Source organism: Eschrichtius robustus, chromosome 6, assembly GCF_028021215.1.
Source record: "Eschrichtius robustus isolate mEscRob2 chromosome 6, mEscRob2.pri, whole genome shotgun sequence".
In the NCBI taxonomy this organism is placed as follows: Eukaryota; Metazoa; Chordata; class Mammalia; order Artiodactyla; family Eschrichtiidae; genus Eschrichtius; species Eschrichtius robustus.
Window position 1 is genome coordinate 13,564,658 of NC_090829.1, and position 26,169 is coordinate 13,590,826.

Below are 26,169 nucleotides of genomic sequence, written 5' to 3' on the forward strand. Positions count from 1 at the left end.
ATTTAGAAGCAGCTCAGGCAGCTCAATATCAAAAAAACAAACAACCCAATCCAAAAATGGGCAGAAGACCTAAATAGACATTTCTCCAAAGAAGATATACAGATTGCCAACAAACACATGGAAGGATGCTCAACATCATTAATCATTAGAGAAATGCAAATGAAAACTACAATGAGGTATCACCTCACATCAGTCAGATTGGCCATCATCAAAAAATCTACAAACAATAAATGCTGGAGAAGGTGTGGAGAAAAGGTAACCCTCTTGAACTGTTGGTGGGAATGTAAATTGATACAGCCCCTATGGAAAACAGTATGGAGGTTCTTTAAAAAACTAAAAATAGAACTACCATACTTCCCAGCAATCCCACTACTAGGCATATACCCTGAGAAAACCATAATTCAAAAAGAGTCATGTACCACAATGTTCATTGCAGCTCTATTTACAATAGCCAGGACATGGAAGCAACCTAAGTGTCCATTAACAGACGAATGGATAAAGAAGATGTGGCACATATATACAATGGAATATTACTCAGCCATAAAAAGAAACGAAATGTAGTTATTTGTAGTGAGGTGGATGTACCTAAAGTCTGTCATACAGAGTGAAGTAAGTGAGAAAGTGTAGAACAAATACCGTATGCTAACACATATATATGGAATCTAAAAAAAAAAAAAAAGTTTCTGAAGAACCTAGGAGCAGGATAGGAATAAAGATGCAGACATAGAGAATGGACTTGAAGACACGGGGAGGAGAAAGTGTAAGCTGGGACGAAGTGAGAGAGTGGCATTGACATATATATGCTACCAAATGTAAAATAGGTAGGTAGTGGGAAGCAGCCACATAGCATAGGGAAATCAGCTTGGTGCTTTGTGACCACCTTGAGGGGTCAAATAGGGAGGGTAGGAGGGAGATGCAAGAGGGAGTGGATATGGGGATATATGTATACGTATAGCTGATTCACCTTGTTATACGGCAGCAACTAACATAACAATGTAAAGCAATTATTCTCCAATAAAGATGTTAAAAAAAAAAGACACGGATGCCCAGTCTTACCCCTTTTTTTTCCTTTAACATTGGAAGTCCTAGCCACAGCAATCAGACAAGAAAAAATAAATAAATAAAAGGAATTCAAATTGTAAAGGAAGACATAAAAGTGTCATTGTTTGCAGATGACATAATACTACATATGGAAAATCCTAAGGACACTATGAAAAAATTGTTAGAACTAATAAATGAATTCAGTAAGTTGCAGGATACAAAATTTACATACAGAAATCTGTTGTGTTTCTATACACTAACAATAAACTATCAGAAAAGAAATCAAGAAAACAACCCACTTACAACTGTATCAAAAAGAATAAAATACCTAGGAATAAATCTAAGTAAGGAGGGGCTTCCCTGGTGGTGCAGTGGTTGAGAATCTGCCTGCCAATGCAGGGGACACGGGTTCGAGCCCTGGTCTGGGAGGATCCCACATGCCGTGGAACAACTGGGCCTGTGAGCCACAATTACTGAGCCTGCGCGTCTGGAGCCTGTGCTCCACAACAAGAGAGGCCGCGATAGTTAGAGGCCCGCGCACCGCGATGAAGAGTGGTCCACACTTGCCGCGACTAGAGAAAGCCTTCACACGGAAACGAAGACCCAACACAGCCATAAATAAATAAATAATAATTTTTTAAAAAAGTCTTTAAAATCTAAGTAAGGAGATAAAAGCTGTGTTCTAGGAAAGCTATAAGACACAGATGAAAGAAACTGAAGACAACACAAACAAATGGAAAGACATATGATGCTCATGGATTGCAAGAATTAATATTGTTAAAATGACTGTATTCCCCAAGGTAATCTTTAGAAATTCAGTGCAATCCCTATGAAATTACCAGTGGCATTTTAAACACAACTAGAACAAATAAATCAAAATTTGTATGGAAACACAAAAGATTCCACATAGCCAACACAGTCTTGAGAAAGAATAACAAAGAGTGAAGTATCATGCTCCCTGATTTCAAACTATACTACAAAACTATAATAATCAAACCAGATTGGTTCTAACACAAAAACCGACACATAAATCCATGGAATGGAATAGAGAGCCCAGGAATAAATCCATGTTTATATGGTCAATTAATCTACGACAAGGATACAAGACATACAATGGAGAAAAGACAGCCTCTTCAATAAGTAGTGCTGGGAAAACTGGACAGCTACACACAAAGGAATTAAACTGGACTACTTTCTCACACTGTATATGAAAATAAGATCCAAATGTATTTAGGACTTAAATATAAGACCTGAAACCATAAAACTTCTAGAAGAAAACATAGACAATATGCTCTTTCACATAGTCTTAGCAAATTTTTTTTTGGATATGTCTCCTTAGGGAGGAGAAACAATAGCAAAGACAAACTGGTAGTACTACATCAAACTTAAAAGTGTTTGCACAGCAAAGGAAACTATCAACAAAATGAAAAGGCAGCCTATTGAATGGGAGAAGATATTTGCAAATGATATATCTGATAAGGGGTTACTAGACAAAATATACAAAGAACTCATAAAACTCAACATCAAAAAAACAACTCAAAAGATAGGCAGGGGACCTGAATAGACATTTTTTCAAAGAAGACATACAGATGGCCAACAGACATATGAACAGGTGCTAATCATCAGGGAAATGCAAGTCAAAACCACAATGAGACGTTACCTCAGACCTGTCAGAATGGCTATTATCAAAAAGACACCAAATAACAAGGGTTGATGAGGATGTGGAGAAAAGAACCCTTATGCACTATTGGTGGGAATATAAATTGGTGCAGCCACTATGGGAAATAGTATGAAGGTTCTCCCCAAAATTAGACAGAACTACCATAGGATCCAGACATTCCACTTCTGGGTATTTTCCCAAAGAAAACAAAAACACTAATTTGGAAAGATATAAGCACCCCTGCATTCACTGTAGCATTATTCACAGTAGCCAAGATATTACTCAGCTATAAAAAAAAGAGTGAAATCTTGTCATTTGTGACAACATAGATGAACCTCGAGGTATTATGCTAAGTGAAATAAGTCATAGAAGGACAAATACCCTATGATTTCACTTAAATGTGATCTCTAAAACTCAAAACAAATGAACAAACAGAACAAAACAGAAAGGCTCATAGGTACAAGGAAAATAACTGGTGGTTGCCAGAGGAAGGGTGGGGAGGGGTGTAAGTGTAAAAAGGTGAGGGAGATTAAATGGTACAAACTTCCAGTTATAAAACAAGCCATGAGGATGTAATGTATAGCATAGGGAACATAGTCTATAATAATGTAATATCAATAATTTTGTATGGTTTTAGATGGGAACTAGACTCATCATGGTGATCACTTTGTACATTTACCTCTATTTTAGTCTTTCTGAAACCCGACATATATTTCCACCTTTGCAGAAAACTTTTCATTTGGAGTCAGGTAATGACTGTAAAATATCACTTATTGGAAAGATTCTGAAAGGCTTGGCTCAGTTCCATTTGAACTCAGTTCAACACAGAGCTAATGTTTAGTCCCCACCAAGCCTTTCAAAGACCAACAAGACCGTTCTTGTCTACAAAGACTTTAGAATAAGTGCTCAGGACTGAGTTTGATTTCACTGCAGAAAACTCTCCTAATTGAATGATGCAATATTTCACACTGCAAGATGCTCCCTGCTTTCTGTGAAAGCCAGTCAACTTATAATTCTGAGTTTGGGATATCCCATCTTGTTAAAAGGGATGTAAGAAGATGTTAGAACTGAGAAGAATGATAGTTTCCCTTCAGAATGATAAATGAGGGACTTCCCTGGTGGTCCAGTGGTTAAGACTCTGTGCTTCCAATACAGGGGGCATGGGTTCGATCCCTGGTCAGGGAACTAAGATCCTACATGCCACACGGTGTGACCAAAAAATTAAAAAGGAATAGTATGTCAACAGAATGATAAAGAGAGTTCAAGGGCATTGAAAATGGGCAAGATTTGGCCAATGAGTACACAAAGGGATAGAAAGCCTTAGGAGTAACCTAGAGTTTTCTAGAACAGTGAAAGGAGTTATACTGCACGTTAATGAGGGGAAGTGGGGACACAAATATTTAGTCATCATCACTCTGCTCAGGATTCAGCAGTACTTATTCGGGTCCTACTAGACACAATGGCTGTTTCCCAGGGACTCTGTTCTTTGCCATTTTTTCTTTTATTCTACATCCTCTTTTTGAACAATATCACTCAAATGTATGGCTTCAAGTAACACAAATATTTCAGTGTATTAGAAACCTATATTTGCTGCCCAGGGAAGGTTCTGTGTGCTAGAAATCTATTTCAAGTTGTTTTTCTAGATATCTTCGAGACCTCAAGTCTCTTATAATCTCTCTTCTGGCTCTTGAGAGTACCATGACTACATCTCATTAGCCAAAATTCTCAGTCATCTTTGACTTCCTTACTGCCTACATCAATTTAGACTCCAAGCCCTCTTAATTCCTCCACCAAAATTTCCTAAATCTATTACACCCTCTCTGTACCCACAGTCCCTGTCTTAGTTCAGTCTCCCATCATCTGTTGCCTGGATACCCTACCAAAGAGCACTTACTGATTTGCTTACTTCTCATCTCTTCCTACTTAATCTACCTTTCACATGGCCAATACTTGGTCTTTCGTTAACCCTCAAATTTTCATATAACTTTGACTCTGATGCAAACAAATACCAATGAATTCCCAAAGACTTATATAATGTCTTCCACTGTCTGGCTTCATTTCACCTGTCTCCCCACCTGCCAGAAAATCATTTTTCTTTTTCAATCACATCAAGAGCCCTTTCAAGCTCTTGCATTTTTAATGGATACTCTTCCTTTTTTGATGCCCTTTACCTCCACTTTATATGGTAACACCTCCATATCCTTCAAGTCTCCTCTCAAACCTCACATTCTCTGTGAGGTCTTCTCTGGCCTTCAGGTAGTTGTTCAATCTGTCCCATATATTCCCAGGGGAAGTGGGGACACAAATGTTTAGTCATCATCACTCTGCTCAGGATTCAGCAGTACTTATTCAGGTCCTACTAGACACAACGGCTGTTTCCCAGGGGCTCTGTTCTTTGCCATTTTTCTTTTATTCTACATCCTCTTTTTGAACAATATCACTCAAATGTATGAGTGATATAGTCATACTATAATTGGACTCATTGCCCCAAATGAAAAGCATTTGTTTACCTATCTGACTCCTTTACTAGACTAGGGCTACTTCTGAATAAGGACTGTATCTTACTCATCTTTGTGTTCCTGACCCACCACCACCACCCCTCACCACCAAGTAAGGCATAGCACAGAGCGTGGTACTGGGTAGGATGTCAATAAACATCTGTGGACTGAAAATCAATTGTAGGTATCACAGGTTGGGTCCTTCCAGCAGTCCCCAGCCTTTTTGGCACCAGGGACCGGTTTCATGGAAGACAATTTTTCCACAGACGGTGGGGTGTGGGGGATGGTTCAGGTGGTAATGCGAGTGATGGGGAGCGGCAGATGAAGCTTCACTTGCTCGCCCACCACTCACCTCCTGCTCTGCAGCCCGGTTCCTAACAGACCACTACTGGTCCAAGGGCTGGGAGTTGGGGACCCTCACTCTAAGCAACAGACCCGGAGACAGAGCCTAGTAGAGAGGAGCACTCTTGGGACCAGTACCCGTGAAAGGAAGGGAAGGAAAGCAGGGGTGAACAGAGGGAGAAGTCAAACTCATGTGGACTCAATGACAGCTACTGACACCCCTATAGGAGCTCTAAATGACCCTGTGGAATTGTCCCAAGTTGGATCACATGGCCAGGACTTTATGTGCCCAACTGATCGTTTATTGAATGTGAGCCACTCCAGAAAGGGAGTAACCTTGGATGAAGAGGTTGCCTGAAACTGAATAATCCCCCAAAAGGGCTGACAGTACTGACAGTGACCAGGCGACAAGTTCTTCCTTGCATGGGATCTGGGTGGCACATCACAGTGTTCATCAGAGACTCAATCTATTGGTTATAAATGGATCACTTAGAAACTGCATTTAGAGGAGAGTAAAAGAGTCCCCCACAACAGTGATATCAACCCACCAGAGGCTTTATTTTTCTTTTAACAAGAACTCTGGAGGTAGGAACTACTGACTTTTGTTTAGTGGTGCAGAGTACTAGAGCTGAGGTCGCCTCAACCCTCTGGGCCTGTCTCTCACAGTCGAGGGAATGGCTGTGGCAACCACGTACATGCAAGAAGCAGGAATGAAAACGGACAAAGAAGAAAGAGGTGGCATCGATGGGGAGCCAAGCTTTCTCAGAATCTCCAGCTAGACTTCTATTAATATTTTATTTGTGGGAACACTATCATATGGCTCCTCTTGGATGAAAGGGAGGCTGGAAATTGTGTTTTTTTCATCATACTTATATTTATTAATCTTTTCCAATTTTTATTACCATATTGGTCACTACACAATGGACACTGCATTTAAGACATTACACGTAAGAGTATAATGAGATTTATAAGTAAGGGACATACTTCCTGGGTTTAGAGTCTTGGTGAGGAAGCAAAACACAGACACATAAAAATAATTTCAGAACAAAAGAAATGTGAGCTAAAAAAAAAAAAAAGAAAGAAATGTGAGCTAATGTAAGTTGAAACTTTTACTGAGGTAAAAAATGTGTAACACGGAAATCATAATTTTTATGCTTGGGAGCAATTGCCCCTTTCTCACACACCCCCAAAGCAGAGTTCTTTGAGTGAAAAAGGAATCATGGATATTAGGCAAATAAGAATTTCTGCCATATAGACTCAGGTTTAAAAACCCAGGTTCAAAGGAGAAACAAGTGACATGTAATTAGATTGGATAACATAGAGACAGGGTAGATTCATAAGGTAATTGTTGTTTTGTAAAGTGACTGTTCCCCACTTAGCATACAAAATTATATGAATTAATTAAGCCTGCCAGAGGAAATTAGGGGAAGAGTGGCATCCAGCTCCTGACACAGCAGAAAACAGATTGCTGGGACAGAGAATCAAAGTCATCTTCAATGAGAGAGGGCAAAGAAGAGAATACAAAAAAAGGGCAAAACAGGAAAAAAATACCACCAAGCATTAAAACAAAACAGCAAGCATAAAACACAAAGCACAGACATCTCAGCAACTAGTCAGCAATACTCCTTAGAAATTCAGGTGAGAATTCAGAGAGGCAGCTGGTGCTGCTGGGGGAGTGGTAAGAGTTTGTTGCCAGTGTTCATACAAGAAGCTAAAGGTCACCCTTTGAGATAGAAATAGGTTTCCCCGATGCGAGGGAAGAGATGGAAAAAGGGCTGTGACGCTCAGGGGGAACTGACACCCTCCGCCACCCACAGCCCTTGGGGAATGGCTGCTGGAGAACTGGGTAAGAAAAGCTGTAAGGACAAAAAGCATCAGGACCTGATAAACTGAGAATCCTTGAATTCAGAATGTAAGAACTAAAGGACAAACAAAACATTAAACAAATTTCAAGAAGGAGAAAAGAATGGACCCCATAGTGTAGCCATAAGGGGGCCAAAATCAACTCTGCAACTAAGAAACAAAAGGACACAGAGACAATGTTGAATGAGCCACTCTGAATTTTAACTCCAATTACAAGGAAAGCCTGGGGCTGAGGTCACCTGAAGAGGTCCCCTCAGCCAGCCTCTGTGCAAATGCAGGTCCCTGCCAGTCTCAGAAAATTCTAGCGACTCCTCACAACTTCCCTTGACAGCTTAATCAACCCTTATTTTACAGTTGATTGTCAATTTGGGAAGGTAGGAATGTCCAGTGGATAAGATATTAAATATTCTTCCAGGGATCTTGGGTTTTAATTCTGGCTCTACCACTAACTTCTAGCTTTGTAACCTTAGAAAAATAACATCTCCTCTCTGGACGTCGTTTCTTTATCTGTAAAATGAAAGAGATACACTATCTAGCTTCCAGTTCCCTCTATCATCTATGTAGCTGGGTAATGAATGATAAGTGTTTTCCTTATAATAATCCTTCAAAAACAGATCTCAATAATCACTGTCCAGAATAAAATTTTACCTAGCAATTGACCGTTTAAGAACTTCCTTTAACTTCTCTTTAGTTTTCTGAATTCCTACCCATAAAAATAGCACTAATAATATCTTAAAAATAAAATCTGTAAAGGATACAGTATTAAACAATTTATGAAATGCATTTGTATTACTTGATCCTCACAATATTCAGGTGAGGAGGAGGTGGCAAAGGCTTGTAATTGTCCCCCCATATCCATCCTTCTTATCTTCAGAGGAATCAGCTCCTCGTTTTTGTTGTAACCCATGACCACATGGAATAAAGAATGCCTTTCCCAGCCTCCCCCCAAAGCTAGGCATGATACCCTTCTAAGTTCTGGCAGAAGCAGCGTTATAATTTCCAGAAAACATCCTTAAAAAGAGGTGCCCATGTTCTTCTTTCCCCCTGTCTCCTTCTAGTCGGCTGAGATGCAGACTGATGGGTAGAATTCAAGCAACATCTTGGACCACAAGGTAGAAGCTCCAGGTGGAGGATGGCAAAGCAACAGGATAAAATGCCTTGATTCCTAATGACCCCAATGAATTTGCTTTAGCAGGCTCTGTATGTCTTTAATGCGTGAGCAAAATAAACTTGTGTTTTGTGTAAATAACTATACCGCTATTTGCTTCACTTGCAGCCCAAATAATTCCTAACTGATACAAGTACAGGAATTATTAGTTTTATTTTACAGATTTAATAAGTTACTGAAAATTTCAATAGGGCTAACATTGGGATACAGGACAATTTTGACACCTAAGCCCAGTGAACTTCCTACTTCTCTCTAAATAGATACAAGCAACCATTAGTAGATGTAAGCTGAAATACACTCTTTAAAATGGAATTCTTCCAAGACCAGAACATCTTAGAAGAAACTCATGTTGCCCTCGATGTGGAAAACTTTCCCATGAGAAGTTAACGGGGGCAATCACCTCTCTAAAGTTGAGGGACGTTGGATACCCCCTCTATGAAGGACTCTTACTCTTGTCAAAGTATCAAAGTGAGGAATAGGATATCATTCCAGAGCAGATTATATTATGACTATTAATTTTTGTCATTTTTTAGATAAAATCCACAATGTTTCTTGCAGTAATCATATTCTCCTCTAAGAAGTAGATGGATGGTACCTCTGATGCTCACGGCAGCTGGAGCATCCTGTTCACAAGGAGCAGAAGAGATGCCAAAGCTCACTGTGAGCTCAGCTTTTCAATTTAAGGAAAACTTGTGGGCCATGTATCCTCCACTTCTGCATATTTTACAATAATGGAATATGCTTAGACAAAAGCATAAATAAAAGACGTTACTGTTTTTTTGTACAAGGCGTTGTATATATCTTATTGTGGTTTTATTTTTTCCATAGCACAATTTTAGCTATATAGATGGTACAGTTCTATGTTGGGAGAAGGAAAGGGGAGAGAACATTATTCCAAGACCCCCAAAGGGGTCCTGATTTTATTAATCATTCCTACATACTTGTATTCTTATTTATCAAGAGCCTGCAGTATGCCAGGCACTCTCTTTGGTGTCGGGAATATGATGAATAAAAGATATATATGGACCTTTGTCTTGTGGGGCACACAGTTTGAAGCTGAATGTAGATAATTAATAGGTAAACAGTAAAATATGCATTTCCTATAACATGAAAAGTATAAGGAAGAATATACAGGAGTCCCTCACTTGGTAAGGAAGGAAGGGTGATTGAAGTTTGGCAGGAGGGTGTTAGGGAAGGTTTCGCAAAGAAATGACAACTAAGCTAAGATCTACCCACGATGAGTAGGAGATGACCTGGACGACGAGAAGAGTGTCCTCAGCAGAATGAACAGCATGGGCAACTGTCCAGGATCATCTCAGTGGGATCAGGACAAGATACTATCCTCGGTCCCATTTGGCTGTCTTACCCAAAGTGGGCAAAATAACACTTCTTACTAGTAATTTGTTCATTTAGTCATTAAATATTCAACTACGTGTCACACATTGTGTTATAATTACAGAGTTTAGAGGGACACATAAGACATGGTCACTACCTTTGGGGAGAAACCAACTTTGTCAACAGAGGCAGTCTGGGCTTAAATTGATGGTATGAGGGCTGCAGCTTAAATTGATGGTATGAGGGCTGCAGCTGCTAATAATCAATCAGGTATGAACAGGACACAGTGTGATCTTTAAAAGACAAGTAGTCATAATTCTGAGGGGAGAGGACAAGAAGGCAGTGGGTCAGAGGATCAAGGGACAAAAATGGGAAGGCAAGAAGAGGGACGTTTGATAAACTCTGCATAAGCAGTTAACCAGCAAAGGCTGCACTTACTTATTTATTTTTTAATGTAACCAATTTCCAAGTTTCATTAGTTTTGTTGGGAGCACATTGTTCTCTCAACTAATTTCTTTTAAATGTTCTGAGAATGGATGCTAATTAATGATGGTGCCAGAAACCAGAAGGTTTCTATTTAGAAATCATTTGACTCAGCAGCAGACATCACACTAAGCCATGTTAGAGATGCACAGGGGGGACACCTCTGGGGACATGGAGTCATCCAGCCTGGAGGAGAGAAGGTGGAGGGGCAATTCAATTAATGCCGCCTAGGAAAAACCAACCAAGCTTAACGACCTCTGTGAAGAGGTCCTAGTGATGCTAAGTGTGGTTGGGAGTGGGAAAAGACAAGAGGTTGGGAGACCAATTATTAAACCACTTTAATAGTCCAGGAAGAAAATTCTAAATCTCTAGAGTGAGGGCAAAAGAGATGTAAAGGAACAAAAGAATAAAGAAATATTGCAGAGATTGAAACTGGTCCCTGGATAAAGTAGGGAGGATAAGGGGGAAAGAACCAGCAACATGAAGATATTTGTAAGGGGCACTTTCAAGCTGATGGTGGCTAACTGCTGTACAACTTTGCCGAGTTAAGACAGAACAGGAGGGCGTGCTCCCAGGAGGTGATCTTGGTTAGAAAATAAGGATAAGTTGGGATATTTCCTAATCAGAAGAGTTGAGGGGATTGCAATAAGATATACTAATAAGGACTGAAGAGATCTTCAGAAGAGGACTGTATTCTTGGTTGACAGCATCGAGAACATTCTTCAGAATGCTGCAAAGGGCCAGGTGAACAGGTCTGGAGCAGGGCTGCTGATATACTGACATTTCCTTCCCTACCATTTCACTCTCAGACCCTGGAAACATGTACGGTCCTGTGGCAATAGGAAACTGACTACCCAGAGCATCTTAACAATTTCTGTGGGTCCAGACAGAGAAAAAGTGAGGAGGAGAGTTGGGAGACTAACCTCACAATGCCAGACTCCATTCCTCTCAGGAGTAACATCATCAGCCTGACAGTTGAAACCACGTCTCTCTTCTGAGAGAGAAAGACTTGGTAAGCTCAGTCCCTACCATTCAAAGAAAACTAAACACAATGAACTACAGGAAATTTTCTAGACATAAATCTACCTCATACCTCTGGGACTTTGACTTTACCTTTTATCTGAAATAACCATCCTCTCTTCTTCATTGGAAAAATCCTTCTGGGCCTTCAGAATCCAGCAGGAATGCCATCACCTCTAAGAATGTTTTCTGGCTACCTTGTACCCTAACCATGGGCTGAGTTAGATCTTGTGGGAGATGACATTTTCCAAAATGACTGCACTGATATATATCCTGCCCCACATGCCCTTCCTTATATCATGACATTGACATTTCTCCATAGAGAGGTGAGAAATTGGTTCCCCTACCTTGACCTGGGTAGACCTTTGTAATATCTCAGAAAAAAACATTGTGATGGAAGTGCATGACATGTGAGACTAGGTCATAAAAGGCAATGTAGCATCTGCCCGGCTCTCTCTTGGGATAATTACCTTGGGAACCCAGACACGATGTTTTGAGGAAGCTCAGACCATATGAAGAGTCCACATGTAGGTGTTCTGAGCAACAGCCCTAGATAGGCTCCCAACCAACACATGTGAGTGAAAGAGGTTTCAAATGATTTCAGCCCTTAGCCTTCAAATTTTCTAGCAAAGACTCCAGACATTGTGGAGTAGGGACAAACTACCTCTGAGGTGCCCTGCCTTAATCCTTTCCCCACAGAAAATGTGAGATAATAAATGATTTTTGTTGCTTTAAGCCACTAAGGCTTAGGGTAAAGTCCTGCACAGCAATAAAAAATGAATAGAGATGCCATCTTTCATGACTCTACAGCACTCATTTTAATGAAATCATTGCTCTTATCACACTATGGTATAATTCGTTTACTTTATCTATCACAAGATTGGGAACTCTCAGATGTCTGGAACCACGTCTTTTCACTTGTATGTCTCCCAGACCTAGAGCAGGGCAATAAATAAACATTTGTTGGGCAGATGAATTTTCAGAAGATCCATCTCATTTTGCTCTATCCACCCCTGAAAACTACCTAGGACCACTAGGATGAAACTTGATTAGGTATTAGCAGTGGCCAATGTAGGAACTTAGCTGTCTTGTGGAATAATTGCAGACACTCATACTCTGTGGCTGACAGCTTGGGGAAGGTAGGTGGGTTTGCCGATTATTAAACTCTTGCCTCTAAGTTTCAAACCCACCCTTCTACATGACTTTGTGATGTCGAATCTGGGAACTCTGAAAACCACTGTCTGCTTTGGCAGCTGGATCCCTGTTAATCTCTGCCAAGCAGGGTCCTTAGAGGTAATGAGGAGTCTGGAGGTGGAAGAGGAAGGGACTGGCTCCCACAACCCAGGAGCATCAGCAATCTTCCCCCACCAACACTTCTCACTCCAACAAAGACACTTCTTCCCTTGGGAGCTGCTGAATCTGCTTTGCAGTTTTTCCAACACACACAGAACTAGCTTGTCACACCCTTCAGGGACATGACACCATCTCCTCAGAGATCTGGGTTTTAGTCCATGTTTCCTCTCCATTCTCCCAACCCTAAGGGCAAAGTCTGCTTCTTTCAGTTGCTATCGTTTTGATGCCGTAGTGTCTCCTATTTGCCTTTTCATATCTTCAATTCCTACTAAACCATTCCTTATATTAAATTCTATCTCTTAAAATAACATGTAGTTTCTTTCTTCTGACTGGACCCTGATTGACACAATGGAGGATGAAAATAATGACTCTGGCAAAGCTGAGTTCTGAGATTCGGCCAGAGAAACCTGCCTTTACAACGCGCTAATACTTCTACCCCTCTTCTTGATATCCTGATCTTTTAGATCAAGCCCTACTTCCCTGACTATGTAACTAGACCTTTAGACCACTCTGAGGTACCTGGTAGTCATGGAACTTCACTTACACAGGATAAAATTTTTTGCATGAAAAAGGTTTCTTTTAGTACATTGGTGTGCCTCATTTGTGTTCACAAATATCTATGAAACACTGACTTTTAAAACATCATGTTGTAAAACCTAAATATATACAATTCTTATTTGTTAATCAGACCTTAATAAAGCTGGGGGCGAAAAGCAACACTGACTTTTGCAGCAGTGCTGGGAATTCAGTAATGGCAAATGCCCAATCTCTCTCCCTGAGGAGCTCACACTCTAGAAGAGGGGCTACCCCTAAATGGACCTCTCAATTCAGCAAGGGAGAGTTATGGGTAAGGTATGTATTGGACACTGGGGGCAGGTGGAAGGTACAGGGATAGCTCTGTACCTTCTCTCTGACTCCTCAGCTTCCTTGTTTGCTGCTTGTCTCTCGCTTCCCCCTCCTCTCCCTCACCAAGGCCACCTTGAGGAAATAGCTGGCCCATAAGACTATGGAAAGAGTGGGGGATGATGCCCATCCCCAAAATCTCTGTCTGGCTAGGCCTCGACCTCCATAGGACAGTAGCTGTCCAGTGTAGAATGCACCATTTGACCACTTCACCTTAATTTTAAAACTACTTTAGTTTTAAAACCATTTATTCATTCCATTGTTTATTTGATGAATGTTTGTTGAGCACCTACAGCATTCCAGGCACTGGCCCAAACACTGGGAATAAGACAGGGCATGGACAGAGTCCCAGGCCTCAAGATATTATGGTACATTTTAAATGGATTATTTTGAGAAATTCCACTTCCTTTCCTCTCCTAAATTCTTAAAGTGCTCAGAGGATGCTGCAGAGTTGGACGTAAGAAGACCCCTTTTGTTGGCTGTGTGACCTTGGCAAAATCATAAGGTCTCTGAGCTCTGATTTCTTCAGTTATAAATTAAGATAACACCACTGACTTGGCAGAGTTGCTGTAGAAATTAAATGGACTGATATATATGAAAGTACTATATACAAATTGGATTTAATCTAAAAGAAAATGATACTACTTCATTTTCTTGTTATATTTAATATGCTCATTTCATTTGCAAAGATGTTTCATTGAAAACAGTTAACTACAACTTTATTGTAAAGAATTAAACTTAAAAATTCACATCTGGGGCTTCCCTGGTGGCGCAGTGGTTGGGAATCTGCCTGCCAATGCAGGGGACACGGGTTCGAGCCCTGGTCTGGGAGGATCCCACGTGCCGCGGAGCAACTAGGCCCGTGAGCCACAATTGCTGAGCCTGCGCGTCTGGAGCCTGTGCTCCGCAGCAGGAGAGGCCGTGATAGTGAGAGGCCCGCGCACCGCGATGAAGAGTGGCCCCCACTTGCCACAACTAGAGGAAGCCCTCGCACAGAAACGAAGACCCAACACAGCCATAAATAAATAAATAAAATTAAAAAAAAATTCACATCTGTAGTTCCTTGTAACAATGGGAAAAGTTGGAAAGATTCTGGCTTAAAACAAATCAAGCAAAAAAGGGAAATTACATATATACTATTGATGAATATTTCCCACATACCTATCTCTACTGTCAGACCCAAACTCTCTACAGAATATAAGATCTTGTATTTCTATATACTAACAACAAACTATCCAAAAAGGAAATTAAGAAAAAAAATCCCATTTACAATAGCATCAAAATGAAAAGAATATTTAGGAAAAATTTAACCCAGGAGGTGAAAGACCAGTAAACTAAAAACTATAAGACATTTAAGAAAGAAATTGAGGAAGACACAAATAAATAGAAAAAGATCTCATGTTAATGGATTGGAAGAATTAATATTGTTAAAATGCCTGTACTATCCAAAGCAATCTACAGATTCAATGTAATGCCTAATAAAATTCCAATGGCATTTTTCACAAAAACAGAAAACAATCCTAAATTTTGCATGGAACCACAGAAGACACCAAATAGCTAAAGCAATCTTGAGGAGGAAGAACAAAGTTGGAGACATACTTCCTGATTTCAAATTGATACAAAGCTATAATAGTGAAGACAGTACAGTACTGCCGTAAAAACAGACACATAACTCAATGGAACAGAATAGAGATCCCAGATTTAAAAAAAACACGTGTATAAGGTTAACTATTTTCTGACAAGGGTGCCAAGAATACGCAATGGAAAAAGGATAGTCTCTTCAATAAGTGATGATGAGAAAACTGCACACCTACATGCAAGAAAATGATATTGGACCTTTGTCTCCCACCATACACAAAAATTAACTTGGAATGGATTAAAGACTTAAATATAAGACCTGAAACCATAAAGCTTCTGGAAGAAAACATAGGGGGTGAGCTCCTTGACACTGGTCTTGACAATGATTTTTTTGGATTTGACACCACAAGCAAAGGCAACAAAAGTAAAAACTAAACAAGTGAGACTATATCAAACTAAAAAGCTCTGTACAACAAAGAAAGTAATCCACAAAATGAAAAGTCAACCGATGGAATGGGATAAAATATTTGCAAACCATATATCTGATAAGAGGTTAATATCCAAAATACATAAGTAATTCATACAACTCAATAGCAAACAAAACAAGTAACCTAATTTTAAAAATGAGCAAAGGACCTGAACAGACATTTTTTCAAAGAAGACATACAAATGGCCAGCAGGTTTATAAAAAAGTTCTCAACATAATTAATCATCAGAAAAATGCAAATCAAAACCACAGTGAGATATCACCTCACACCTGTTAGAATGGCTATTATCAAAAAGACAGGAAATAGTAAGTGTTGGCAAGGATGCGGAGAAAAAGGAACCCTGATGCATATTGGTGGGAATGTAAATTGGTACAGCCACTATGGAAAACAGTATGGAGGTTTCTCAAAAAATTAAAAATAGAACTACTACATACGGTCGTGCGAGCCCACTTCTGGGTATACATCCAGAAGAAATGAAATCAGTATCTTGAAGAGATATCTGCACTCCTATGTTTACTGCAGCATTATTCACAGTATCCAAGATATGGAAGCAACCTGAGTCTCTATAAATGAATGAATGAATAAAGAAAATTGATATATATGTCACTGTGTATATGTATATATGTGTATATATACATATATATGAACGTATCTATATATATGAACATTTATATATACATATATATGTGGACTCACACACACGAGTCATAGAAAAAAAGGAAATCCTGCTATTATGACAACATGGATAAACCCGGAGGACATTATGCTAAGTGAAATAAGCCAGACACAGAAAAATAAATACTATATGATCTCACTTATATGTGGAATCTAAAAGAGTCAAACTCATAGAACCAGAGAGTAGACCAACAGTGGACATGTTGGTCAATGGGTGCAAACTTTCAGTTATAAGATGAATAATTTCTGGGGACCTAATGTACAGCATGGTGATCATAGTTAATAATACTTTATTGTATACTTGAAATTTTCTAAAAGAGCATATCTTAAGTGTTCTCACCAAACACACGAATTAAAGTAACTACATGAGGTGATGGATGTGTTAATTGACTTGATTGTGGTATCACTTCACAATGTATACATGTATTAAATCATCACATCATACACCTTAAAAAATTACATTGTACAATATAAATATATATAACTTTTATTTGTCAATCATACCTCAATAAAGGTGGAAAACAATTTTAAAATAATAACCATTTTGCCTCATCATGAGAAATTTCACTGTGCTTTAAAAAACTTTAAACAGCCTGTTGGATTTTTGTTGGTTGGCATTTTCATTTTATTTTCTCACTAGTACAGTTTAAAAAAAAGTTCTACTTTTCCACAGACAAACAGGGTCCCATATTTACCAGTAAAAGGCAAAAGCAAATAATATTTATCTAATTTATACAAAATTCCAACTACAACCAAATGGAAGGCAAGACTTTCATTTTTTGTGAGAATTGTTTATTGCTATGAGGTGTTTCTTTCCCCCCTTTTCATAGAAAGTGTGTGTCTGTGTGTGTTTTATCATCAATTTTATTAATGGTTAATCTGTGTGGTAACTGACAGAAGGTGGCAGAGTCTAATGAACCATGTGTGGGACATCACTAATCAGAAGGAACAGCTAGGGACAACATGGCAAGTGCTCCCTAAATCAAGCTCTGAGCACCAGGTATAACGTGCACGAGCATCAGGAAAGAACATTATCTACCTTGTTAAAAGCCATTCTAGTTATATTTTCTTCAAGGCTAAAGAGGAGTTGATTGTATCAACTCCTCTTTAGCCTCTGTTTGTGCCTTCTTTTTTCTAACAGTCTACAGCAGACACTGTATTTTGTTTCCTTGACACCAAACCAACACCCTTCTCTCTTGTCTTCTGCTTTACAGGCTACAAAGCCAACCACTAATCTCCCAGCTTCCCTTGCATCTAGTAGTAACCAGTGACATTGTTACCATCAAGTGATCCCTAAAATGTATGCAGATCAGGATTCTGGGGACAAAACTATGCCCACTAGAAAAGGGTTTTAGACATGGATGGCATAGCCTTCCGTCCACCCCCATTTTTCCTGTCTAGAATGTAGGCATCATATTTGGCAATTCAACAACTGTCTTGTGTGCAGGAGGCAACAACTACAGGAAAGAAAACCCAATAAACTTACTAAGAGTGGCACAAAGAAAATGCAGAAAAATCTCAACCCCTGACAGTGATGTGGAGTAGCTGACCCAACACCAAAAACTTCTTATTATATGAGAAAAATGAACCCCTATTTGTTCAAAACCCTCTAGCCTCCTTTTCTCACAGCTGAAAGCATTCTTAGCTGGTACAGAGATGTAATGTGGTTTACTATAAAGCCTAATGATGTAATGTGGATGATGATTACAACAATTATGAGTCAGGAATAGCACTTTGAATAGAAAGATATATCAATAATATAAATAGTAATCAATAATATAAGCAATAATTTTAAGAGTGTGAAGTTCCACAATAAGAGTGATGGCAAAAATGACTGTGATAGCTAAGAATTACCCTGTTTATTATTGTAACAACTACTGTGGGAGTGAATTAAAAATAGGTTGAAAAGAGAGTGACTGTTGGGTCTGGGAATGCATTTGCACAATAGAGATACAACTAAAAAAAAACAAACCTTTAAATAAAATGTTTATGCCCAACAAATATATGAAAGTGCTCATCTTCTTATTCATTTAATCTTATTCAATTAAAATCCCAGTGATCTAGGACTACACATTACCTGCATAGCTAAGATGAAAAAGAGAGGAAATAATATCAAATGCTGAAGAAGATGTGGAGCAATTAGAACTCTCATACACTAATGATGGGAGTGTACTTTTGTACAACCATTTTGCAAAACTGTTTGGAAATATCTACTAAAGCTAATCCTTTACTCACCTTATGACCCAGTAATCATACTCCTAGGTATTTATACAAAAGCAACACATCAATATACTCATCAAAAATCATCCCTAAGAATGTTCATAGCAGCATTATTCATAAGAGCCCTAAACTGGATATAACCCAAATGTCTATCAGCAGCTGAATGGATAAATCGATTGGGGTATATCCATACAACAGAATGGTATACAGCAATGAGAATGAACCAGACTACATGCAATATCAAGAATCTCACAAATATAATGCTCAATGGAAGAAGCTCGACTCTAAAAAATACACACTGCACGCTCTATTTGTGTAAAAGTTGAAGATCGGCAAAAGCTATCAATGCTGTTAGAAGTCAGCATAGTGGTTACTCATGACACAGGTGGAGGGGTAGTAAATAGAAGAAGGCACAAGAGGGGCTCTGTGGTTCTGCTGATGTTCTGTTTATTAATCTAAGTGCTGGTTCTACAGTTGGATTCATTTTCTGAAAATATCTTGATCTGTACACTTATGACTTGTAAAATTAAAAGTTTACCTAAAATAATTATCAGAGGCTGTTTCCCCAAAGACAGACTGAAACAAAATTTCACACCAGCTAGATGATTCAAACAACTCAACCCATATGCTATCAAGAAATAAGATATTCCCATTAAGAACAAACATGCCACAACTAGATAGGGTACACTGATCTCTACAGAAGAACTTCTAAATGATCAAATTCAGCAGTGATGAAACACCAACAATCTCTACAAGCAAGAGGAAACCCCATTCAACTATACATTCAAACATCCGTTTAGTGCCTACTAAGTACCAGACATTATTTTAGGAGCTGGAAATTCAGTGATGAGTAAGATAGATCAAAGTCTTGCCCTTATGGATCACCCTAGGTTCCAGAATAAAGAACACCTAGAAAAGTCATTTGTTTATTCTGGAAGATTCCATGAAAAGTATGACTGAGACTGTCTCCTACTGTTTGACTTTTTGGCTCAGTTTCATTTGGTAATAAGCTCACTAACAAGAGTTAACTATGAATTGGATCTAAAAGTGTGTAAGTGTATGTGTGTGTGTTTGTAGAAAACACAGACAGACTCAGAGTTTGAGTTTGTCAGTGAGTGCAAACCACACAAAGTATGTGAGATTGTCTGAGAGACAAAAATATGATTAAGTGAAGTGAAGAAAGGGAGTGTGGAACACTATAGGAGAATACATGAATAAGAGTGCATGTAACTCAGGCTGAAATCTTGTGACTAACAGAAATCTACTTCCACTAATGAGTTTTTTTCTTAAGCTCCCCCATTGTTCCCCAGGATCTCATGAGGTAAAAGAAGTTAGCTGTTTCATCTGACATTACCATATCCAGTCTCCTGTTCTATATTCATGGGAAAATCCTGGCACATAAGCAATCTAAACTCCAGCTCATGGCTGCATCAGGGTTATTTCCTGTTCAAAGTATTAAACCCTCAAAACTAGCCCCTGATCCCTCCTGGAACATCACTTCCTCCTCCCGCTGAGAGCTGTTGAACACCATCTGTGCTAATAAGGTTCTGTGACTCAAAGCCATGGACCTCCCAGGATGACTGTGGACTCCCTTCTCAAAAGGTCTTTAAAAATAGAAGAGATATTCTCTTCTTGGAGTATGGCTTAGGAAGAGCTCTAGCCAAGAAGATGATGGTCCTTTCATAAAGTCCTATCAAGAACAATTTATCAGAATTATCCAGGCTTGGTGATTGGTAGGGGTTGCCTGATCCTATTGAAGTCAGTCTTTTGCACATAGCATAATTTTTCCCTTTTTAAGCAATGTTATTCCTTATTTTATCTACCTGGCAGACTCATCACCTAAGATCTAGTTAAGTCACATCTCCTTTATAAAACCCTCCCTGGCTCCTTTTCCCAATCTAGAGTCAAATATACTTTCCTCTGACTCCTCTAAGCTTTGAAAGAATATTTTAGTTCACACATTTTCCTGTCCTTTGAGAAATATGAGTTTTATGAAGACAGGGACCATAATTGTCAATTCTGCTATCCAGTGGCAAGGAGGGTGCATGGCACATGGCAGATATTCATTAGTCATCTGTTGAATGAATGTCAGTGACCAGGTGATGTTTATAAAATGGAGCTTTTGGAAAATAACTTTCCCCCTAGAGCTGGCTTAATAAATGGGATAGAAATTAAGCCATCTATCTCATCTTCAAAAAAAAAAAAGAATTCTCCTGCCCAGATCTCTTGTGAAAATGCATGCTTTGTCTGATGGACTTAGGATATTTCTTAAAGAGATTTCTATAGAAAGGATGAGCAGAAACTTGAATGTTTTCAAAAGAGCTCCTGGGAATTTTACATCTAATAAGGGAGCTAGAGAAAAAAATATATATAAGGGAGATTTGGGGTTAAATTGAAGAAGTAAAATTAACTTATAGAATCTACATACATTGGACATCATTCTTTGGATAATAATCATTATCATTCTTAATTATCATTTAAGAATGATAAATATCCTAATTATCATTCTTTGGATAATAAGGACAGCTGAGAAATAAAAGGTCGTTTTGTTTGGATTCAAGACATGTTATGATTGATACTTTGCTTAGTCAATAAGTTGGTCCATTGTTAAGAATATGTTTTTTAAATAGAACAGCTTAACTCCTGGTTTTCACTCTGAGCCAGAGGAAAGCATCCCCTGACATCTGGGAGCTGGCTTGGTGAGCAGACTTGGTGCTATCAGCTTGACCTTGGTGTTGCTAGGAGCTGGCGTGGCACGTACAGATAGATTTTAGTGTCCTGTGGAACAAAACACTTTCACAGAACACCAATATAACACAAGGCCATGATGGAGCAAGACAAAAAATAGACTGCTCCATAATCATGCTGGAGCCAGAGAAAAACATAAACACTGTCCAAACCACAAAAATGACCAAACATCTCCCATCCTGGTTAAATGATCGACTGATGCTTCTTTATTGATTATAGCTTCAACCTTGGTCTTTTCTTCCCTCCTAGATAAGGTCTATTAGGGTACTCAATTACAGAATTGTCCTGGCTTCCATCCAATCCAGAGTAAAGTTGTCCTTCCTTAAATTCTCCCCAAATCACCTAACGATAGCCCAAATTCAATTAAGTCCTTTCTTAAACTCTCTTACTAAGATGCCTCGGAGTTCCCCAAGGAGAGTGTTCTCACTTGTGACAAAGAGCAACAAACCCAACTTATTCAACAATAGGTGTCTTCCTGGTGGCTGTAAGGTATTATTCCCTCACATATATCTGTTCACTAACATACAAAATGACTTCTCCCAAATGCCAGCATTTACACTAAGATATTAAATTCTCTTGATTAAATTTTACAATTTTATCATATTGTTATCATAATTTGTTGTTATTCTGTCCCACCTCAGTTAAATAGAATATTTCAGAAACCCCAGAGGAAATGATGATGGAATAAATTATTTTAAGGAATTAGAAAAAGAGAAGGAACAATCGAAGTTTCTATTTTCTTACTCCCCTTACATAAGAGAGGGAAATAGTCTTCTATAATGTAAAGCTCTGTGGTGTAGTGGTCACATTTATTCCATGGAAGCAGTATATTTTCCTAAGATCCTCAACTCACCACCATAATTTCTACCAGTTTTCTCTGCACAAAGATTCCTCCATGGAGCTGTCACAATATTTTTCTTCCCACTAAGAATACCAGAGTGCTTTTTCTTCCCTAGTTTTCTTCTTGTGTTGTATAATGTGACAGGTTATTAAATCAATTTCTCTCTCTCTCTTTAAATAAAGCACAACATCAAGCACAGTGATCGTTCAGAATTAGAGATGACAACCTAGAGATGTTTGGATTCAGTCTCCAGTCCACACACAACCCACATCTCCCTTGTTCAAGCTCTCACTCTTACAAACCCACACATACACACACACACACACTGTACACTAGTAAAAACGTATTAACAGTTATGTTTTAATTTATTAGTATTTTATTATTATATCAGGCATATTATATTATATTAATAATTAATACACATATTAATATAAAGATAATTTTGGGAGAAAAAGGACAGAAATATGATTAGAATCCCTTAAGTGACTTCGAGTCACGCCATACCAAAGAAAGCCTCCCTCTGTGACTGGGGCAGTTGGCGACAACAAAGGTCTGGGGAGTCTATATATTAAATGCTAAATATCTAAAACATTTTTGTTAAATAATGTTTAACAAAACATTACCCAGGAGTTAACCTGGGTAAACCCAGGAGTTAAGCTGTTCTATATAAAAAACATATTCTTAACAATGGACCTCCTTTTCATTTCACAGTTTGCTGGTAGGAGCATATGGGTATGATCATTCCAGATAGGGAATTCGGTAATTTTAAAAGCTTAACATGTGTGTATATCATTTGATCCAACACTTCCCCTAAGACAACAATCTAAATGTTAACAGAATTATGTTTATAATGACACTGATGGCTGGCAGTTAAGTGCTAGGTACTGTTGTGTATTAAATCCTCCAAACAACCCTACAATGTAGGTAATTTTATCATCTCCATTATACAGGTAAGAAAATGGAAGTAACTGACTTGGGTAAGACCTTACAGCTGATAAATAATAGAGCTGGGATTCAAACATAGATGGTCTTTAGCCACACTGTCCCTGCCTCTCACTGCTAGAAGCATGTTCACTGTAGAATTATTATCACGCCCGCTCTTCCCCAAGCATTGTCATCGTTGACTTAGGTGCTTAGACCTCTGGAATTGGGCTTGATTCCTCCCTTTTTCTCATACCCTACATCCTATCCATCAGCAAATTTTATAGTCTATTTTTTAAATACAGCTCATTTCCAACCACTTCTCCTCTTCTCCACGGTTACCACCTGCTCCAAACTATCATATCTCTCCCTTGGACAAACGTAGTCTCTGTACACTGTCTGGCCCAACAACAAAGAGCGTTATCTCTTAAAATGCCAATCACTTCCCTGATCCAAGAATTCCATTGCCCTCCACGTTTGGAATAAAATCTAGAAGCCCCCCAGGATCTCTACTGTGGCCTGTAAGTCCCTACACAACCTGGCCCCTAGCTGCCTCCTCACACCATTTCCTCTCAACCATACATTTTTAACCTCATTGTTTTATTTATTTATTTATTTATTAACATCTTTATTGGAGTATAATTGCTTTACAATGGTGTGTTAGTTTCTGCTTTATAACAAAGTGAATCAGTTATACATATACATATGTTCCCATATCTCTTCCCTCTTGCATCTCCCTCCCTCCCACCCTCCCTATCCCACCCCTCTAGGTGGTCACAAAGCACAGAGCTGATCTCCCTGTGCTATGCGGTTGCTTCCCACTAGCTATCTATTTTACGTTTGGTAGTGTATATATGTCCATGCCACTTTCTCACTTTGTCACATCTTACCCTTCCCCCTCCCCATATCCTCAAGTCCATTCTCTAGTAGGTCTGTGTCTTTATTCCCGTCTTGCCACTAGGTTCTTCATGACCTTTTTTTTTTTTCCTTAGATTCCATATATATGTGTTCGCATACGGTATTTGTTTTTCTCTTTCTGACTTACTTCACTCTATATGACAGACTCTAACTCCAACCACCTCACTACAAATAACTCAATTTCTTTTCTTTTATTCTATCCATCCTGCTTCCCTGCTATTCCTTAAATAGGTCAGCAAACCTGTGTCATTGTGTCATGGCCTCTGCTCATCCTTCTTTAGAACACTCTTTCCCTGTAACCAGATAGCTCACTCCGTTACTGGCTTAATTTCCTGTGCAAATGTTGATACCTCAGAGAAGCCTTCCTTAACCATAATTTTTAAACTGGTGTCCTCAGCATTCTCCACCCTCTTCCCTGCTTCATTCTTCTTCAAAGCACTCACCACTACCTGACAACAGATTATACATTCATTGTTTATTTTCTATTCTGTTCACTTGCACAAAAGCACAAAAGTAACCATGTGTTACTCCCTGCCATTCTCCCAGCCCATGGAAGGCAGAGTGCCTTGCACATAGTAGGAACTCAATAAGTGTTTGCTAAATGAATCAAAAAATGAACCATTTACATGTGCACCATTAGTGGGCTGGTAGGTGAATCATGGCTCACCCATGGAATAAACTCACCTATGGGTCTCTTGCCAGCAAATTATTGTGGAAAATACTTATTAGGATTGGAAAATGTGGTTGGGCAAATTTCAAGGCAGCAGGTAGGGAGTGGGCAAGAAAGGGATCAAGTAGCAAAGGGATGGAGAGAGTTGTGTGTGGGCTCAACTGGTTCCCACAGCCATAGGTGTACTGGTTTCTCAGAAAGGGGCAGGGTTAGAATCATGAACATCAGTGGGAGAGGATTCATGATGCAACCAAAGGATCCCAAACTTGGAAGTCAGAGGATTTTAGAGAGCAGGTACCACATATATTGACTATATGACCTTGGAAATGTTATTATGACATCTCTGAATCTCAGGTTCTCATCTGCAGATTGGCAGTAAAAGTAATAGTACTGACTTTCATAAGTTGTTGTGAGGAAGCTATGAAAAGAATTGTGGAAGGGCTATGCAGATACAAGTTGCTCTTATTTATTCCTTTTCTTCTTCTTCTTATCTAGTCGTGGTAGCATTTATGCATTATTCTTTTTTTTTTTTTTTTAATTTTTATTTCATATTGGAGTATAGTTAATTTACAATGTTGTGTTAGTTTCAGGTGTACAGCAAAGTTATTTAGTCATACATATACATATTCTTTTCCCATATAGGTTATTACAGAGTATTGAGTAGAGTTCCCTGTGCTATACAGTAGGTCCTTGTTGATTATCTATTTTATATATAGTAATGTGTATATGTTTTTTTTTGTGTGTGTGTTAGCTTCTGCTTTATAACAAAGTGAATCAGTTATGCATATACAATATGTTCCCATTTCTCTTCCCTCTTGCATCTCCCTCCCTCCCACCCTCCCCATCCCACCCCTCTAGGTGGTCACAAAGCACAGAGCTTATCTCCCTGTGCTATGCGGCTGCTTCCCACTAGTTATCTATTTTACATTTGGTAGTGTATATTCTTTTTTTTTTAATAAATTTATTTATTTATTTATTTTTGGCTGTGTTGGGTCTTCGTTTCTGTGCGAGGGCTTTCTCTAGTTGCGGCGAGCAGGGGCCACTCTTCATCGCGGTGCGCAGACCTCTCACTATCGCGGCCTCTCTTGTTGCGGAGCACAGGCTCCAGACGCGCAGGCTCAGTAGTTGTGGCTCACGGGCCTAGCTGCTCCGCGGCATGTGGGATCCTCCCAGACCAGGGCTCAAACCCGTGTCCCCTGCATTGGCAGGCAGATTCTCAACCACTGCACCACCAGGGAAGCCCCTATGCATTATTCTTAAAACGGTGTCTAGAACCAGAAGAGAGACTTCAACTTTTATCGTCCATGGCTTAACTGGATGGCAAACATTCGACACTCTTCTTATTGTCCTGAGACCACCATGCATGGAAGGCCACATGCAGATGCTCTAGTCGGAAGTCCCAGCCTGACATGAGAGTGAAGGACCTTCAGATGATTTGAACCCA

At 39.1% G+C, this 26,169-nt stretch overlaps 1 protein-coding gene across 4 annotated transcripts in view; it reads right to left on the reverse strand.

Annotated features, from left to right (window-relative positions):
• CPNE4 (copine 4) overlaps window positions 1–26,169 on the reverse strand; it is a 578,612-nt gene that overhangs the window by 375,860 nt on the left and 176,583 nt on the right. The window contains exon 2 of one of the 4 annotated variants that reach the window (XM_068547310.1): window positions 16,167–16,295. The exons of the other annotated variants lie outside the window; for them this stretch is intronic. Within the exon in view, the coding sequence (XP_068403411.1) occupies window positions 16,167–16,196 (30 nt within the window). The 5' untranslated portion in view covers window positions 16,197–16,295. The remainder of the gene's footprint in view (window positions 1–16,166; window positions 16,296–26,169) is intronic. 4 annotated transcript variants of the gene reach the window in all.